The following is an 18,200-nucleotide window of genomic DNA, read 5'->3' as shown; positions in this document are numbered from 1 at the left end:
TCTCTTTTAATATTTTACTACCAGATTTCGTCATGAAAGAACAAAAAACACTCCCATACATACACGTAGCATATTACTCGAGATCTTTTCGTTCTTTATAAGTTTGTTGAGCGCTAAATAAACGGGCACCTCATCCCGTTCGTCTTTTTTCCTGTTCAGAATTGACTCGCTAACTGATCTTACACAAATTTCAATTATTTTCCTTCCACTTTCGTCGAAAAAGAGAAGGAGAATTTATCAGACAATGGTGACCAATTTACTTGAAATCTATCGATTGTATACAGGTCAACATAAGGCTAATGCTAGTGACATCGAAACTTAAAACGCGTCAATGAAAGCAAGTACTCTGCTTCTTGGTTTATATTTACTTGTGTGATCGGATGGAATTGAATAATACTCTCGCGGCATTATTCTTGATTGAAAACAAACCAGAGGTTGGAAGCGTCTTTCTCTTGATGTATATTTTATTACCGAATATTCTTGACGAACATCTGACGGTGCGAAAGAACAGCTGTCCTTTTTAATATCTTTCTTTCTCTTGAAAGCTTGACTTTGGTTCGCGTGCGCGAGACCAGCTCGTGTACACGGTATCTTTCATTCGAGTGCACGTGACTTTCTGCCCGTGCACGCATGACTGTTTGATCGTGACGCGTGACTTTTCGGTGGCGCTCGCATGACTTTTAGCCCGTGTACGCGTAACTTTTCGCTTGTGCGTGCATAAGTTTTTGCTCGCGTACACGATACTTTCCGCTGGTTTTGCAACTAATTTATTCCCACTATGAGCTCAACTAAGATAAGTTTAATTTCAAAACACAGGTAACATGACTTGGACATATTGTATTTTACATCTTTTGGCATCTTTTACCGCTCTCGTTATGGTTGATGCTCAATGCCGGACAGAAATCAGTATTCCTGGTATGGCTCTTGATGGTTTTGTCTTCAAAATAATGTCAGCAACAGCCCCACATCAGTGTGAAGTCCATTGCGAAAGAGAAATCACATGTCAAAGCTATAACTACGTCATAGGGGAGAAAATCTGCGAATTGAATAACCGTACCAAGGAGGCGAGGCCCCAAAATTTCCGCTCTGACCCCGCACGGTTTTATATCCGACGTTTTATCGGCAGAGGTATGTGATCAGCTTAATTAAGCTGCTTGTAACAGTTAAAAATCACTAGGTGCCTTGATCTTTCGCCGATCAGTGCCGCAGTATCATAGACTATTAAAAAAGATTTCAAAAAAAGAGATCGGACTTTTCTAAGCCAAAGACTTGACGCTGAGCAAACCATAGCAACGAAATTCCATCTCAAAGATACCCCTTAATTTTTCAGTTCCCTTGGGTTCCATTCCTGAAATACCAGCGATATCTTGCGGGGAAATAGAGGCGAGTGAAGGCAAATACGACATCAGCAACAAGTACTGGCTGGATAGCAGTTTCACGGGACAGGCAGAGTTAGTTGATTGTAGTAACACGGTAAAAAGTGAGTTTTAGGCTCTTCTGCCCTTGTTTTACACTCTACTGTTTTTACTTCATACTTAAACTATTCATTTGACATTCAACGCTAAGAGAAAATTAATGGACCACCAGCGAGCCTTTTCTTTCTCTTGATTGTAACGACGCCTTTCTTCTATTCCATAATGCTTTATTTTTGGAAGTCTTATTGTTTGGTTTGTGACGTCACGGTAGCGATTCCGATGATGATGTTCATAACGAGGACGATGACGGTGGGAAAACAATGGGGAAAATGGCGATCAGAAAACAAACGAACCGACAAAAATACAACATACAATGATCACAATAATTAATCAATTTATCAAATTCCATAATGTTTTACAGTAATTCATGATACGATTTAACAACAAATTCACGAGAAGTTGTACAAGATTTTCATCTAGCACATTTGGGACGTATGAAATCTCGGCAAAATTAAATTTTAAAACTGCTAAAATGATATCTGAAAAGCGTAGCAAAATATTCGACCAAAATCTCCCCACATAATCAGTCTGCCTCTGTCTTCCTCTGTGTTCGTGTCCAATCTCACAACCCACCATATATGGAAGCAATAGTAAATGCAGAGTTTGATTCAACAGTGTCCAGTGACAGTGTTGTGTACAGTAATGCACAGTGGGCCCAACTTATCATCGGACAGAATCAAAAAGTTGACGGCACTGTTGAAAATGACAGCCCTTTTGACGGAAGAATTTCGGGCGTGAACATTTGGTTTGGTGTTTTAGGTGAACCAAATATAGGAAATTGGTACAATGAAGGTTCAAAATATTTAAATCCTAACATCATTAAATGGCCGGAACTTGGTTTGTCTTCCAAGAGATTTGGAGTCGTTCACTTTGTTAAGGTCACTTCTGCTGGGAGACGTAAGTTGAACTGCAACTTAATATCGTCGCTCTGAGCGCTTCTCAGTTGAGTCTAGTACAACCAAAACCAGAGTAATGACATCAGCCAATCAGAACAAGTAAAAGATATCATAAGGACGTAATACGAGCTCAAAGTAAAGACAAGCAAACAGCCCTGAAGCGCGGGAAAGCTCAGTCGCGCTTGGTTTTAGTTTTCGATTTGATTGGCTGAAAAGGTGTCGTGAGTTTTTCTCGACCAATCACATGGCGAACTAAGGAAAAATTGAAGTTATCCTGCTTACTTTTCGGCATTCAATCGAAAATGCACGAATGCATTCAGTGAGAATTAGCGGGCAAGCTATCCCTATGGAGTAAATTATTGTGTTTAAAAGGCGAATTGTAAGGGGGCACACCTATTGAAAGATTTGTACTTTGATTTCTGTGCTTCCGTTTTCGAAGACTGGATTAAAATTTCTGAGATTAATATCATGCATGCATGATATGTATGTATGCAATGTTCAAGTCAACTTGGAAAATAAAGAAATGGGAAGTGTTATGGCATTATAAGAACTTCAGTCACTCTTCATTTATAATGAGAGTAGTTGTTTTTCGCTTTGATTGATGCATTAAATGCTTTATTCACCAAATTGTAGATTGGAGAAATGTTTCAGTAGATGAAGTGGAAGTACAGACAACAAGTAATGTTGTTGCGGCGAAAACTGTCGAAGGTGGATCCGGAGTAGTTATCGAAGTTCAACTGGAGTCACCAGTCGATTGTCCCGTTGGAAGTTACGGGGCTCCTACAGACGGCGTGTTTATATCCGTATCTGGAGACTGGAAACGAATCTCATACAAGCAGATGTTTTTTAAAACTCAAACGTGTTTTGCAATTTTTGGAAGCGTCCCTGACTGGTGAGCTTTTCCCATGATGTCTCGTATTTTAAATGAACGCAGAAATTCCTCTCCTATGAATCAACCAAATGATTGTTGTAGATGGGAGTGGCGGGAAATTCTCGCACTGCATAAAATTTTTAAAGATGTTACAGCCCATGATTTTCTTTCATCATTACAGGGCCTCTGATATATTCACTCCCGGTGTTTCAGAATTCGACCCTAATCTGGATGAACTTTGGGAAGAAGAATATCTTGGCCCAAATGGTAATTAATGCATCCGGAAACCTTTCAGATGTTTGCAGGCTATAAACTTAATCAAAACGTTCTTAAGCCTCGATTAAGTGGCACCAGCATTTTTCTGTTTCATTTCTCATGAAAGTACCCTCTTCATTACTAAATAGGAACGCAGTAACACAGTATTTACTTGTTTCATGTGAAGAGTTACAACTATGGTACCACTGGGTGACGTAACTTGAGTGACGTTGTGTATTATAATAGAGTGGTTTAGCAAGAGGACGGGAACGTCATTTCAGAACGGCACGCGCAGCAAAAATGCCGAGAAGAAACTGGGTCGAGAACGCCGTCGCGTTGTGTTGAAAAGTGACTTAGCAGTCGTTTCAACGAACCGTCCACGCTATATTTGTTCTTTTGTTTCGTTCTTGAATATCCTAACCTTGGCTCTTTAAGATCATTATCAGCTTTGAATTTTTTCGGTTTCGTAGACCACTCGAAGGACAACGAAATTATCCTCTTTGAGGGTGTAACAAGCACAAACCGAGGATAGTTTACTACAAGTGAGTAGTTAATATGAATCCACATGGGCGGTTAAACTTTGAAATTATTCCATTCTAGTCTCGAGTCTATCAGATTTTAAAGCCCACTAAATATTTTTTTTTCTATGATTTGTATCGCTGTCATTTCGTTTCGTGCTTCTAGATTTTAGCACTACTCGTTTTTCTTCATAATTTTGTAAAGTATAATTTGGAATTTAAATCGTCGCGGTTTTTTCCCTTGTTTACTGAATATTCTTCTCAATCATAACGGTACACCTCTTTTGAGCACCACCCTCTTAGAGTTGCAATGCATTTTGAACGGAGTTATCAGAAGTTATGACGAAAACATTTAGAGATCAAGCGACCCAACGATGGAGTTGTTTACAATGAGTTCCCGTTTAACTATGAACAAATGAAATGCACTCAAACTAGTCACCAACGAAACGGTTAGACTGAGGAATCAGACTTCGTTCCTGTTTTATTTTTGTTTTTGTTTATTCGATTTTTTTTTTAACGAATAAAGTCATTCAAGACTGAATCAAATTAATAGATTTAGAAAGCCGTGCCGAAATCAAGTTGATTGTTATTTTCTTTCGTAGATGACTTTCTTGTCTTAGTTTTCACCGGCGCTGATCAAAAACTAAAGACATAAAAAAGTGCAAAACCCGAGCTATTCTCAAATTTTTTTTTATCTCTGACTTCAATTCGCAGAACAGTTCTTAGTCACGGTTAAAATGACAATGACAACAAATAACAATGAATAATATAGCAGGTAACCTTCGTGTTGTTTCATTTTGATAAACTTCAACATGAAGCAAGCTTAATTTATTGATGACATGATTCACGATAAAATTAACAGCAACCATTCTTGGAGTTTTCATACAGGGTTTAAGAAATGTATCAAAGAAAAGCCCTTACGTTGCTTAAAGCCACGCTCAATTACAAAAGGTAACTGAGTCCTAAAATCTTAGATCGCTTGCTGACGATCGTGTTTCCTTTCGGGAATCCAGAATAAATGTAGCGGTAAACTTTCACAAATTCACCGAATAAAATAAAGAAAGTAACCTGGTTATATTGGAAATGAGTTCTGAAATCATTCCAAACAGCATCATCTCGTTTATGAGTACACAATGAACGCAAATACTTGGCGTTTTGATCACGACGGGAAAACCAGCGAAATGACGTCCTGAACTTGATGGGGAGAACGGCAACGCTAACACCGGAAGTCGAAATAGAGTCGTGTCCAGATTATCCGCGCGCTTTCCCGTTCTGAAATGACGTTCCCGTCCTCTTGCTAAACCACTCTAATAGATCATTGGTACACACCAATCAAAATTCTTGTAGAGTTCAGCATAGTTAGTTGCGCTGAATTACTATTACTTCAGCATGAACCAAATTAAGAATCGACAAATGAATATTCCACAAGATTTACTCTCCTCAATGTTTCCTTAGATAATCTTTTCAATGGTGTGAGTACTTTGTGTGGCGATGGACACTTTTGGATGGTAAATCAACCAAATACACCAGTAGCTGGAGTCAGTCTAAGACGAAAAAGCGGCGTGTCAAATGCTGGGATATCCACCTTTGGCAAGTGTGGAATGTTCAACTTCAAGATTTCTGATATTCGTGTTCTGGAATAAAATTCTGTGTCAAGTCCTGGTTAACCAAAGTTCTTATTATCAACACAGGTTTTACTGCCTTTCCTGCCTTCCCAAGCTACGTAGCAGGCATCGACTCAAAGTGGCCATCTTATCAAATTATCTCTTGATTTCATTATCAAAACAGTTGTAACTTGGATTTAAGTATTGTAATTTTCAGCACCGTCCCTTGAGAAAAGCAGTATTCAATAAAGAGAGCGACGCTTTCTTAGAGCGAAATATGTCTTTTGGTTGAAAAGAATGCTTGCTTGCGCTGGTCAAAAAATTGGAAGACTCTTTTTTAAATGTAAATGGTGTTGACAGAAACTGGGAAATTCTTTCTGAGACTAACTTTTTTCAGTTACGGTTACGGTTACGGTTATATAGAGTCATAAAAGCAAATTGCTTGAACAGTCACTCGCTAAGGAGTCCAATTTGTGTTAGTTGCGAAGTAACCATCGACGAATTTGTTGAGAATTGCGGTTACGGTAGCTCGCATAGCCTTTTAGCCTTGATTAGCTGGTGTCCTGATTTGTAATCAATGTATGAATCAGTGATTTTAAAAAGCTTTTATGATGCATGATGTAAACGCTATCTTACCTAAAATGTTGTATACAGTAATTGAGAACTAGTTTAGGTTTTGTATCCGTTATTACTGAGTCCTCCATGGACTTTCACCTAAGCAAAAAGCACAAAATAAAATCCTTTTGCCAAAAAATCCTCTTCATTGTCTTGTAGAGGGGAAAAAGATTTCCTGATGAAATGCTTAGGGGAGTCTCCTACAACTGGTCTGTGACATTCAAACAAAGAATAGATGAGGACATAATGAAAACAGTAACAGTTTCTTGGATGATGTGATCAGTGTTGTAGACAAAGCATCTGACCATTAGCAGTCTTAACTTGAACGTGACTTCTAGTTGAAAATTTTCCATAATGTCGTAGAGTCAAAGGCGGGAAGCGTATGCGCATAATTAATAGCAACAGATTGATTGGTAAAATAAGGGAGGAGAAAAGAAATATAAATCAATCCAAGCGAAAAGCTCTCTGCAATAATGGTGATGATGTAACTACAAAAAATGCCACGTAAAAACGAAACGCACTAAAAATCAAACCAAAAACAACGCAAAAGAAAATTGAATATATTTGCGCAAACTTTGTGGCTTCTTGTAGATGGTGATCAGTTATGACATTATTTTATTAATATCCTCGTTTTCAGTTTTTCTCTAGATTAATTCTTCTCTTTGTCTAAAAATTTCAGATTTCATTATAAGTCAGTCAAGATCTCTTATAGATAGTTTCGAATCACTTGAATCAGATCTCCGCCTGAGGTCAATTTGCGAGACTGGTAGTCTGGTGTCATCATCAGAACTAGAAAACGCCACTCTTCTTTCTCTCTTATCGCGGGAGGACTCGCGACTGTTCCCGCGAGGATTCCCGCGAGGTCTATCCACATCATCTCCTTCAGACAACAGGGGCAGACACCTAAAAGCAGCGGTGTAGCCCTGAAGTGCTTGCGCGTGGAAGCGCATCTCAGCAAGCAGGAAGTCACCAAGAATATGATGCAAGTCTTTCCACTTCTGCTCCTCAAAATGCTTCATTGCCATCTTAACATCTTCGCATGAACGTTCTGCCTCACAGCGAGCTTTCTCGAATTTTATGTTTGTATCGTTGATATTTCTAGGGTCCACAGGCGTCTTATTTTTCGCCTTTTGAAGCAGAAGAAACCTGTGGTTCTTTTTGCGCACTGCATTCTCGCACGCTTTCACGCTTTTCTTCATTTGCAGACACTTCCCTTCATAAGCCGTGATGTCACTTGAGATCTTTCCGTTGAGAATGTCTTTCAACACACTCCGCTGTGTCTGGATAGTAGACAAATGTCTGGTGTAGTTTGCTAAATTGCTTTTGAAGGCATTTTTGCTTTCCTGGTTCGAACTGCAAATTCCTATCGCTGAAGCTAATTTTTCTCCTCTATGTGCAAGCTTCTCTGTAATCGTGGCGTATTTTCCAACGCATCGCGCGATATCAGCAAATTGATCTTCCGTCTCTTCAATTCGTTTGTAGTATTTATCCATCTCTGGAATCCTGTCGACCCGAAAAGTCCTTTTTAAAACTTCACACACCTCAGTCATATTGTTCGACATCTTGATCCGCAAAAGTGGAGTAAAATTAGTTTTCGCTGGGTTTTGTTTGTGACATCAAAATCAGCTAGCGCGCGCAATATATTATTTATACTTGTTTGGTTTTGACCGAGTAAATCATTAAAATACCTCAATTTATATAGATCGAGGCTTGTTTAGCGTTACTGTTAATATTTATCAAAAGGGTTATTTTATAAACAACATTTGACTGATGACAAACACAATCTGGAGCTTATTAGGCCACAGGTAGCCCAAGCTCCAGCTGAGAGACGATCATCTTGCGAAATAGGAGTTATGGCGAAATTATAGGAGTTTGTATGGGAATGTTTACGACTGCTCTTAGGAATGAGAAATACAGTCAAATTCTCAATAAAAATACCTTACCTTACTTCCACAGTGCATCGCTTACTATCTGACCGCTTGCTATGTTGAAAAGAACCCATTTTGGCGAGTTTTCCACATCTAGGTTTACTACGTAGATAAGAAAAGCTCTACATAGTAAACCTAGGAATGGATAACTCGCTAAAATGGGTTCTTTTCAACATAGGGAGCGGTCAGATAGCAAGCGATGCACCGTGGAGGTAAGGTGGGGTATTTTTTTATTGAGAATTTGACTGTATTTCTTATTCCTTAAAGCAGTCGTAAATATTCCCATACAAACTATTGTAATTTCGCCGTGACTCTTATTTCGCAAGGTGATCATCTCACAGCTGGAGCTTGGGCTGCCTGCGATTAGGCACGCCGCTATAATCATCTTCAGGGTTACGGCTACCGCCATAGCTAACCGAAGCTCTGAGACGCAAAATGCCTCACAGTGAACCTCAGGGATAAGGGTACACGTTCAGCATATCAGGGTCCTTCCGGCTCTCTGTTGGAGTAAGAAGGCTGATCGGGTGACGAGCTGGTTAGCCTGCGTGACTGGCGCAAAACGGGGAGGGGATAGCAAGAGCACATGCGACAGTAGGTCCCAGTCCTTCGTCCGACACTAGCCTCATTAGCTGCGAGTTGGTAATTGTAACTAAGTTGTAGAAGCAAAATTTTACGAGCTGATATCTAAGCGACGCTTTGCTGATTGCACAAAAAAGTCCAAATTTTGTAATTAATTTTCTCTTCAGATAGAATTCAAGATTTCATTATGATGTCATCATTAGCGTATAAACTCGTAATACGTCGATTATAAAATTCCATTTAAGATTTCACATCGAGTTTAAAAATCAGTGAAAGTAATAGGAGAGCACACATTTGTGTGCATCAGCATATGTACATGCTTCTGATCAGAAGCTGTCCAGTAACTAAACAATCTGAATTGTTTTCTGGGGGAGAGAGGATATAACCATGGCTTAACATCTGAACAAGTGCTCTATTTGTTTCTTTGGAAAATGTTTTCATATTTACCCTTCCTGTTACTATTTTGCCAACCCTTGGTGGTTTGATTCAGGGTGATAATGATGATAACTATCAGAGAAAAGGGATGATCATGTAAGGAACCAAGGAACATTAACTGTTTGTGAAGTGATTAACATGCAACTTCTCCTGGAAATATCCATTCAATACCCAGCACACAGGAAATGAGAATAACCAAACTTATCAGGCAGAAGTTGTTACCTTGGTCTAACAACAAATTCTTGTATCTACCTAACAAGGAAATGTACAACTAGAGGAGAGAATTAACAATCGCATTGTAGGTGTTGAAGCAAGAAATGTAATTAAATTACCACAATGCAATTTTGGAGATTTTATCTCATTGGTGCTTGAATGTATAAATTTATTTCCCTTGAAGAGTCCTTGAGTTTTACAGACACAACGTAATTTCAAGATTTTATACAAAGAAGTTAAAAAACCAGAGGAATTTTATAATGGTGCAAATAATACACAACCCACAAAATGTTGAGTTGCATTTGCATAACATAAAGCATTAATTAAGTTATTATCTCATTTTGTTTGATGATATGATTTCATTCCTTAGATCAAACAGTGTGACTGTCCGTATAAATATCCTAAGCAATAATAATTACCTTGTAATTTTTTTTAAACAGATTTCTCTGCCTTTAAATTGCAGTTTCTGGCTCTGGAAGTATGTACTAACTCAGTGAACATCCAATGTTCTTACACAACCTCTTTGAATTAAAGAGAATAATAAATTAATACCCATTACAAGATCAATTTAACGTGCATACCATAATTATGAGAAAATAATGTGACACACTATGAAACAAAATGTTAGTATTGTGTTTTCAAACAATGAGAGGATGAGTATATTTACAATCTTGTGTAACATATCACTAACAAGTGCAAAAATTGAAAACTTGTGAATTGAGAACAAAAGGCAACAAAGAGGTTAACTGGACATTGTCTTTACTTCTGGTATAAAAAGAGAATGGATTGCTCAAAAATGTACAAATATACATAGGCCTTTATTTAGAGTTCTTCTTAGAATATTGTAATGGATTTTTCATTGGGAATTTCATCATCGTCAACCATGATTTGTTTACCTGGCAATACAATTCTCATAATAACAGAACTTCCTGATATTGGATTTGGCATGTTTGATGGTAAAAACTCTTGATTACTGAATAAGACAAAAATATTTTTTGCAATGGTTCTACACCACTCGTAGGCTTTTATGCCAAACTTAGAAAGCGTTGCGAAGAAGGAACATTCTGAGTACCTTAGACATCAAGTTCAGTATTCCAATAACAAATCACTGCTTTTTTAGATACCATACTCATGTGCATAACAAAACCACAAAGCTATTTAATAATTACAAAATTTGTATCTCTTTCACCAAAGATGGAAGAAAGTTTTGAGCACAATTAAATAATGCTATTTACTATGAAAACTTTGACCAAAACAAAGAGTTAACAAAATAAAATGTTGCTCAGATAAACCACATTTTTCTTTTGGTTCAGTTTTTCAGAAGGAATGAAATAACAAAAGAAGAGCTTTGCACCAGTGGAATAATTGTCTCTGCCTATGCAGGAACTGCATCAAATATTTCAGTTGACAATGAAATAAAGACAATGATAAATTCTAGATGAATCAATAATTAGTTGCCAAGCCTTTGATTTGGAGTGGGCATGAAGGTAACCATGTTGTAATAGAGACCAGTATCTAGTTAGCATCACAACAAAGTAATTTGCATTTGAAAAGCAGTAAGGTTTGTATCATAACAAGGTCAACCTCAGCCTCACTCCTGTTCAAAGACTTGGCAGACAAGCAAGCAACTGTAAAATGGACTAATAGTTGACTTAAGCTGCACATCATGAGCCAATGAAAATAGCTTTTGTCCAAGACTTTGACAGGTCCAAGACTTTGACAGGTCAAACTTCCTGCATGTATCATGGTTAACTATGATTTTGTAGTTAAAGTCCGTTCGATGTGACTGACTATAGCGCTATTGTTTGTAAACAGTAAACGATGCTTTAGCCAAACTTACTGTCCTATTCCATATTCCTGTCACTCTCACATAAAATCACCAACAACTTAGTAGGTCACTTATAACCATGAAGAAGACTGAGACACACGCTACCCTCCTAACTTGAAGTGCTTGTTGCCTATATTATATAACATAAGGTTTCAAGCAGTTGGTGATGGAATTTCTAACGAAGCGACTGATCTTAGATCTTCTCTTCTCTCTTGTTCGTCCATATCCTCAAACAGCGATTCTGTCTTATTAAACTCGTACAGTTTTTCTATTCCAAGGTTAGATCCTTCCAAAATCGATTCCACTACGTGATCAGGAATTAACCGATTTTTTCGTCGTTTAGCTCTTTCAAGAATTATGTCCAGCGGAACTCGAGGCAAGCGTTTCACGCGGACATGATAGCCGACCGATTTTAAGCGGTTCATGTAGTCTATGAGCTCCAAATACTTAACACATGTTCCTTCTGCTACAAAGCTGATCTTCTGCTCCAAAATCCAGTCGGTAAGATGAATAGCAATCTTACGAGCGACTGGATAATATTCCTCCACCTTGTTTGATTCAAACCCTTTTAACATTCCCATAATTTCGTCTGTGTCTACGTACGCGTAATTCCTGTAACCTGGATGGGTCTTAAACTCGTTATTTGTAACAGTAGTCTTCCCTGCTCCCATAGGGCCCAAGATGAAAATCGCATCACAGCGATATTGTGTGTCCAGAAACCTTCGCTTCCACTTACTCTCCATGAGTTTCGTTTCTTGGGCATTGAGAAAGAAGTTGGATATATTTTCTTCCTTCGTCTCGACTCCGTTAAGATCTTTCATGTCTCCTGACATAAAGCTGGAAGTGTAAAAGCGAAAGAGTGATTTATATACGCAAGAACGCGGAGAATGAAAGCAGCAAATTCTTGAATGGACTCGCACTCCAGGCCAAAACAGCCGTGACGCCATGTTTTTATATACTCTGAAGTTTTGAGTGTGACGTCACTAGACCACAGAGGGGGCGGGTGCAAGGAGGCGATCAGTCATTCGGTGAGTGCTTTGCACGTGCCATTCACTTTCCCTTCCTGAAACAAACTGCATCCAATAACCTAAATTAAATTTTATGACAGAAAAATACATAAGAGTTGACAAGCAGGCAGAGAAAAGGAAAGACTTCATCCGCTCAAGTTTCTTCTCTACCTATTCAGCTGAAGCCAGCCGGAGCTCAAAGTCTAAGGGGCTGTTTGATTGTGGAAGAGATTGGAGATTATTTTTAGATCCTACAGCTTGACTGATGGCAGCCACTTGTCACACAGTAAATTATTATTCTTTTGCCATCATTCATCACTATGGGCGTAGAGCTTTTGAAAGAGGGAACCGAAGCAGGAGGGTTCACTTGAAAGGCTGGTGATGAGGAGCACAAAGCCAGTATGGATATTGGACGTTGTAGACACAGATGTCGTTTACCGGGAATAGGCTCAGTCTGATCAGTTCGAGAGTTTTTTTTATTTAAACAAGTAGAGTTCATGTTTGGTGATCCAGGGTCTGTTTTGGACTTTGGAGTGGAATGATCATGTTGTCCTTTAAGTTTCACAGAATTTACATAATTACGATCATGGTCCACTTGTCAGAACGGAAGAGAATCTTCTTTACAGTTTGAGATGAGTGTCATGAAGAGAATGAAGCCATTAAAAGTATAACTTTACGACTTGGTCTTAAACTTCTTACAGAAAAGTACTTAACACTGGATACGATTCCATCATCTGACAGGGACGGTGAGAGATGACTCATCCACTTCAAAGATTTTTTTGACACTGTGATCAAGACATGGTAGTTTTACCCAAAATCTTTTTGTCCAGTTATCTTACATTACTCGACAGATCTTTCCACGCGGGAATAATTCACCAGCTGACTAAATGGATCAAACTAGTACAAAACTTCAAACCAGTGGTAATCTTGAAACTTACTAAAATGCTAATTTAACCTCATTAAACCAGATACACCAAACTGCAATCGCGTTGACGGGGAAGAATAAAGGAAGTATGAAAAAAACAAAACAAAAACCATCCTGAAGTTAATCAGCATGTAGACTAACATCTTATGATATTTACGATTTTGGCAATTAATATCTGTTTGGATTTTTGTCGTTGCAATCACATCGTTACAGAAATTTTGTTGTTTATCATTGCTGTAAATAAGCCCTTTTTTCATGATCCCGTCCCGTATTCTGTCCCGCAAAATTTTTGACCCGTTCCATATATGGATCATCCGGGATTTTCTTCTCGCAGCGATCGCCGCCATGATGAACAGAAGCGGCGTGATGCGCTTGGAAACTCGAAGCCGAGCTAAGGATGATGTCAAACGGGTTATGCTCTCAGTGGAGCGCGTAAGGAAATGGTAATCGTAAAACCTTTACATACTTGAACCCGGAAATGTGGCATCGCCGTCAGCTATTTCGTTTTATGTATTTTCGGCGAATTCATTCATTCGTTACACAAAAGCCGTAATCGCAAGAAAATCTGTTGATCGTAGTTCAAAGATTTTACCCGATCCTAACGTTATTCTCGTTGTTTTGTTGGTTTACAGGGAAAAGAAATGGGTTAACGTCGGTCCGAGCAGCTGTACGTTAAAAGTTTTCAAATGGGTCCCGGGTAAGTTCATCGGTTAAGAAATAATTTTGATCTGTCAAACTCTATTGTTTTGTACACGTGCCCGATTCGTGACAGCCAGTTTAAAACTCTGCCTCTGTTTATAAATATTAAAAATAGTATCAATAATATTTTCCGAATGTCTTAGTTACCTGCTGTTATCGAGGGATGCACGTTTATGCATTTATGAAGTAAATTTGAAAAACATAAAGACAAAAATATTCTGACGGTTTTGACCTATCATTTGATATACATTCAGTAGTTTGGCTTTGTCATAGAAGTTGAAGTTTGACAAGTTGATCGGGAGGTGGTCAGGAGTTTTAAGCGAAATAATAATTTAATGTCTTCAATGTAAAAATTTAGGGCTGAGAAAAATTAGAAAAGTTAATTTTTTAAATAAACATCTCTTGCAGTAATTCAAGACCAGAGCAAGAAAGAGGTATGGGGTAGTTTTCGTTTAAATCTAGTCAAATGATATTTGTTAAGTTCAGATCATAACTAGTTCAACTATTTGAGAAAGATTTCTTTCTGTAAACCTACATATAATTTGATCAAAGTGTAAAAGCTGTTTTATGAAATAAAAAAAAAAAACAAAAACAGTGCTGTTGTACTTGAATCTTAATTATGACTACATTTGGTAATGCAGGAGAAAAGCAAAGTGAAAAAGCATGTCACAACAAGTAATGGTAACACTGGTAAGTTTTACTTTTCCTCTGTTATGGGAAGAATAGTGAAATTGTATTTTTGCCCTGTGGTTTCAATTAGAAAATGTGAAAAAATGGGTAGATTAGAACCGCAGGCAGGCAATAACTGTAGTTTTGAAGGCCTGAAAAGCCTCTTGCCTGCAAGATGGTCAGGGCTCCCTTGGGCAGTTATGAAGTTCTAGACTTTTGCACCCAGGGTTATTTGCATTTTAAGTGCTAGTTTTTTTTTGTTGCATTGTTGTTCTTTAAAGTCAACCAACTTGAGCAAATTTGAAGTGAATTAGATGTTAAGAGTACAGTGGCATCTGTGTAAATGCTACAGACAGGTAGCTGCCATTGGAACCCTGTTGTTTGTGTGTTTTGCTGTTCAAACTTGAGTGGTAACTGGAAAAGTTCCAATAAAGTTTTGGTTGAATTAAAAATACAGTGTTTTCTGTTTGATCTTCTTTCACATTGATTTGCTTGTATGTTTACAACTGTCTGGTTACCCTTTTCACTTAATTAATTAAAAGTTTTGAAAGTGCCTATTTATGTTCTTTGCAAATCAATTCCAAAATGGTATAAATTTTTCAACCAGATGAGGGAGACAGAGACAACCAGTCTGTTAGCTCAAGTGTTGGTGAAACTAATGACAGTGCTGCATCATCCCCAAGTTCATCTCAGCAGCAGTCTATGGACTTGTTGACAGATTCATCTGTCAGAACCAAGTTTCAACCAGTGCATCCTTTACAGCTGAGTAGTAACAAAACATCACAAGGGGAGAGCAGTGGTCCTCCAACAAGCACAAGTCCAATCAAACGGCGAGCAAGTCAGGCTGAGGAGCTCCTGAAAGCAGAAGAGGCAGGAGGTAGAAACTAAACTGCCCTTCTTTATTATATGTCTTTGAGGGAATTCTGTTTAAGTTATAAGTTTTAAGTCGTGGACTAAAATCAAAACCTCAACTTGCTGGTCAGATGCTTGCTATCATCTGTAAACCCTTTAAACCCAAAGAGTGACCAACGTCTATTTCCTCCTTAAAGTAATACTGCTGAATCATTTACCAAGATAATGAGAATAAAGGGAATGATCCCCAACTAGAGAAGCTCCTGATTGTTAAATAAATTCTCCTGATCAGTACCTAAGGAATGTATAGAGAACAGTGTGGAGAATATGCATACTGATGTAAAGGTTTATAGGGTTAACTAAGCCAGTTTGTAATTTTCTTGAGCAATGTTACCTGTAATCAAGTGTGAATATTCATGGAGTTTTCCAACTCAAACTCATATTTCATTAGGAAATCACACAAATTTAACATTTTGGGCTTGATATATTTTTTGCTGCAGTTAACTATGAGGAAAGTGACAAAGGAAGTCTTGGTAATGATGACAACTCTTGCAGTGCCTTTGATATCAATGAAGACAGCAACTTAAGCATGAATGATGCCAATAATGATGACAATGAAGTGGACAATAGCTATGTGAGCAATGAGGATGATGAAAATGAAGATAATGAAATTGATGAAGAGGAAAATGATGATGATAATGATGATGATGGTGGTAATGGGGATACCCAAAATACCTATGAAGGAGATGAAAGCAACCTTGTGCCCTCCATTGTAAGGTAACTTGGTGTTAAAGTGACTGTTTTTTCTACCAAATTTATGCTACCTATATCATTGAAACAACTCCATATTCTTATCAGAAAGTAGATTCTTGCCTTCCTACAGTAAGATGAAGAATACGAAAGGAAAAAAATTCCAACAGACTCAATCATCCCATGACAGTTAACTTAACTTAAACAACTAAACACCTTGATTATGACATGATGTTATTTGTTCGTTTATCTTAGTGAAGAGAGTGCCACCATTTCATATCGACTGGGGATGGGAATGATCCCAGATGAAGAGGACTCCACAGACTTTGAGAACACAAATGATAGCTCATTACAACCAGTAACAGATCTGATGGGTGTGGGAGATGAGCCATCTAACGAGGCTGAGCAAATACCGTCTCAAACTACAACAGATATCTCAAGCATGTTTGAGCAAGATAGCAACCAGGAAGTAAGGACATTTAAGCATCATAAATACACTTGTTAGGATGTGTGTAGTCTCAATACTTACAATACACTGTTGCCTACAGATGAATCCAATTATGGAAACGATTTCTGTCCAGAAATTGGAAAATGTTGGAACACTTCTAAAAACTGATAACAAATCAGTTATTTCTTTGAGATAAACAAATTGTCATTGTTGTCTTAAACTGATTTATCTGTACATTAAAAGACTGATGTTTCCCTGATTGTATTGTTTCTCCAGAGACCATTACATATTAAGGGAATTTATCAAAGTTCAACTCAATTTACAAATCTCTGGTGCTGCTCACAGTCAATTGTATCTACATATGAATGTGTTTCAGAAAATACCTCCATCAGCCTTTGCATTTTAAGTGCATTTATTTTAAATAATTGATTAAATGATTTTCTTTTGAGCTTTTAATTTTTTTGCTCTCTTGCTTTTAGGGAACTGACTGTCCAGCTCTAAAGAGACCTCGTACTGAGTCTCCCAGTGAGGAACAAGAACAATAACATTGTTATAGTAGTTAAGTTTAATTTCTTTTGTAGAAAAAGATAGAAATGATATTTATAAGATAAAAAAAGAAAAGAGATAAGACAGAAAATGTTGGTTACTATTTATTGGAGAACCAGAGTAAAAGTTAAACAGCTTACATTAAGCTTTCCTCAAATGAATACTGCAGTTGTTTTTGTGAAGAAAATGTTTTACAAGGAACATCATATCTAAATTGTCATTGTGGTTGACTGTCTTCTGTACACCTTTATCAAAGGAACATTTACAATTTATGATTTGGAGTTAATTATTCTGCTATCCTTAGCAACAGGTTTTTTTTTTATCATTACAATATTTCTTATCCTTACTCTTACTGGTAAGTCAATTTCTTGGCAATGGGGTGCTTTTGGTTGGTTGGTACAAGGGACTTGGAAGAGGTACCATGACCTTTTGAAAATGAATGCAAGTGTACCTGAGAATATTTTCCTTCTGTATAGTTCAGGTGATATTTGGAAGTTCTTAAAATAAGACCAAAGTGGAATGTGTGTACATAAATAAAGATTTTCTCCAATGAGTTGTTTTTTTGGTAGCTTTGATGGTCAACTAAAAAGTTATGCTGAGAAATTATGGTTTTGCACTTTAAATTTGGTATTTTTCATCAATATATTTGTTGTATCTTTCTTCTTCTTTCTCCCACCTTTGTAATCTTGAAAATTAATGAGGTTTAATCTCCATCTTCATATTATAATGTATTCTCAATGATTATTGTGGCAAAGTCTAAAACATCGTCCACTGGAATCTGAGTGATAAGACCAAGTTGCTCTATTACCTGCAGAATGATAAAAAAAACTCACTTGAAGTCTTCAAGATAAATGCATAAAAAATGCAGTTAATTAAAATGGTCTCAAAATTATTTCAGCTGATAAAGATGTGTAATCAAATGAGCTAAAAGAGTGTTTGGGCATGAGACCAATAGAAACCATATTTGAGTTGTGCAAGGAGTAAAGGATTTTGCCAAATACTTAGTGAAGAGACCAAACTTCTCTGTCTTTTCCTCTTCCATGGCCTAAACAAAACAAATGAACAAAAGCAACAACAAACAAATGAT

General features: G+C 37.5%; 5 protein-coding genes across 5 annotated transcripts in view; 2 read left to right on the top strand and 3 right to left on the bottom strand.

The window, feature by feature from the left end:
• The first annotated feature begins 785 nt into the window (after positions 1–785).
• LOC113673788 (uncharacterized) lies at positions 786–5,967 on the top strand. The gene is made up of 6 exons (XM_089188634.1): positions 786–1,128; positions 1,331–1,480; positions 1,968–2,372; positions 3,005–3,263; positions 3,424–3,509; positions 5,471–5,967. The coding sequence occupies exons 1-6, from the start codon at positions 822–824 to the stop codon at positions 5,656–5,658; spliced, it is 1,395 nt and encodes a 464-aa protein (XP_089044760.1). The 5' UTR covers positions 786–821; the 3' UTR covers positions 5,659–5,967.
• Positions 5,968–6,835: 868 nt separating this feature from the next.
• Positions 6,836–8,516, bottom strand: LOC113673787 (CBY1-interacting BAR domain-containing protein 1). The gene has a single exon (XM_027190230.2). The coding sequence runs from the start codon at positions 7,794–7,796 to the stop codon at positions 6,927–6,929; it is 870 nt and encodes a 289-aa protein (XP_027046031.2). The 5' UTR covers positions 7,797–8,516; the 3' UTR covers positions 6,836–6,926.
• A 1,011-nt stretch (positions 8,517–9,527) lies between these two features.
• LOC113673799 (uncharacterized) lies at positions 9,528–12,669 on the bottom strand. Its single transcript, XM_027190244.2, has one exon. It carries the CDS (start codon positions 12,162–12,164, stop codon positions 11,370–11,372), a length of 795 nt encoding a protein of 264 aa, XP_027046045.2. The 5' UTR covers positions 12,165–12,669; the 3' UTR covers positions 9,528–11,369.
• Positions 12,670–13,483: 814 nt separating this feature from the next.
• Positions 13,484–17,666, top strand: LOC113673790 (uncharacterized). The gene is made up of 8 exons (XM_027190233.2): positions 13,484–13,592; positions 13,782–13,846; positions 14,257–14,282; positions 14,490–14,538; positions 15,125–15,394; positions 15,870–16,146; positions 16,375–16,588; positions 17,047–17,666. Exons 1-8 carry the CDS (start codon positions 13,495–13,497, stop codon positions 17,110–17,112), a joined length of 1,065 nt encoding a protein of 354 aa, XP_027046034.2. The 5' UTR covers positions 13,484–13,494; the 3' UTR covers positions 17,113–17,666.
• Positions 17,667–17,782: 116 nt separating this feature from the next.
• The window catches only part of LOC113673792 (cyclin N-terminal domain-containing protein 1), a 2,508-nt gene continuing 2,090 nt past the window's right edge, over positions 17,783–18,200 (bottom strand). Inside the window, exon 6 of the mRNA XM_027190235.2 lies at positions 17,783–17,921. Coding sequence (XP_027046036.2) covers positions 17,835–17,921 — 87 coding nt within the window. The 3' untranslated portion in view covers positions 17,783–17,834. The remainder of the gene's footprint in view (positions 17,922–18,200) is intronic.

The sequence above is a fragment of the Pocillopora damicornis genome, chromosome 12, assembly GCF_964200805.1.
Source record: "Pocillopora damicornis chromosome 12, jaPocDami1.2, whole genome shotgun sequence".
Lineage (NCBI taxonomy): Eukaryota > Metazoa > Cnidaria > Anthozoa > Scleractinia > Pocilloporidae > Pocillopora > Pocillopora damicornis.
Note: the sequence above shows the minus strand (reverse complement) of the source record. Positions and strands in the feature narration are given on the sequence as shown.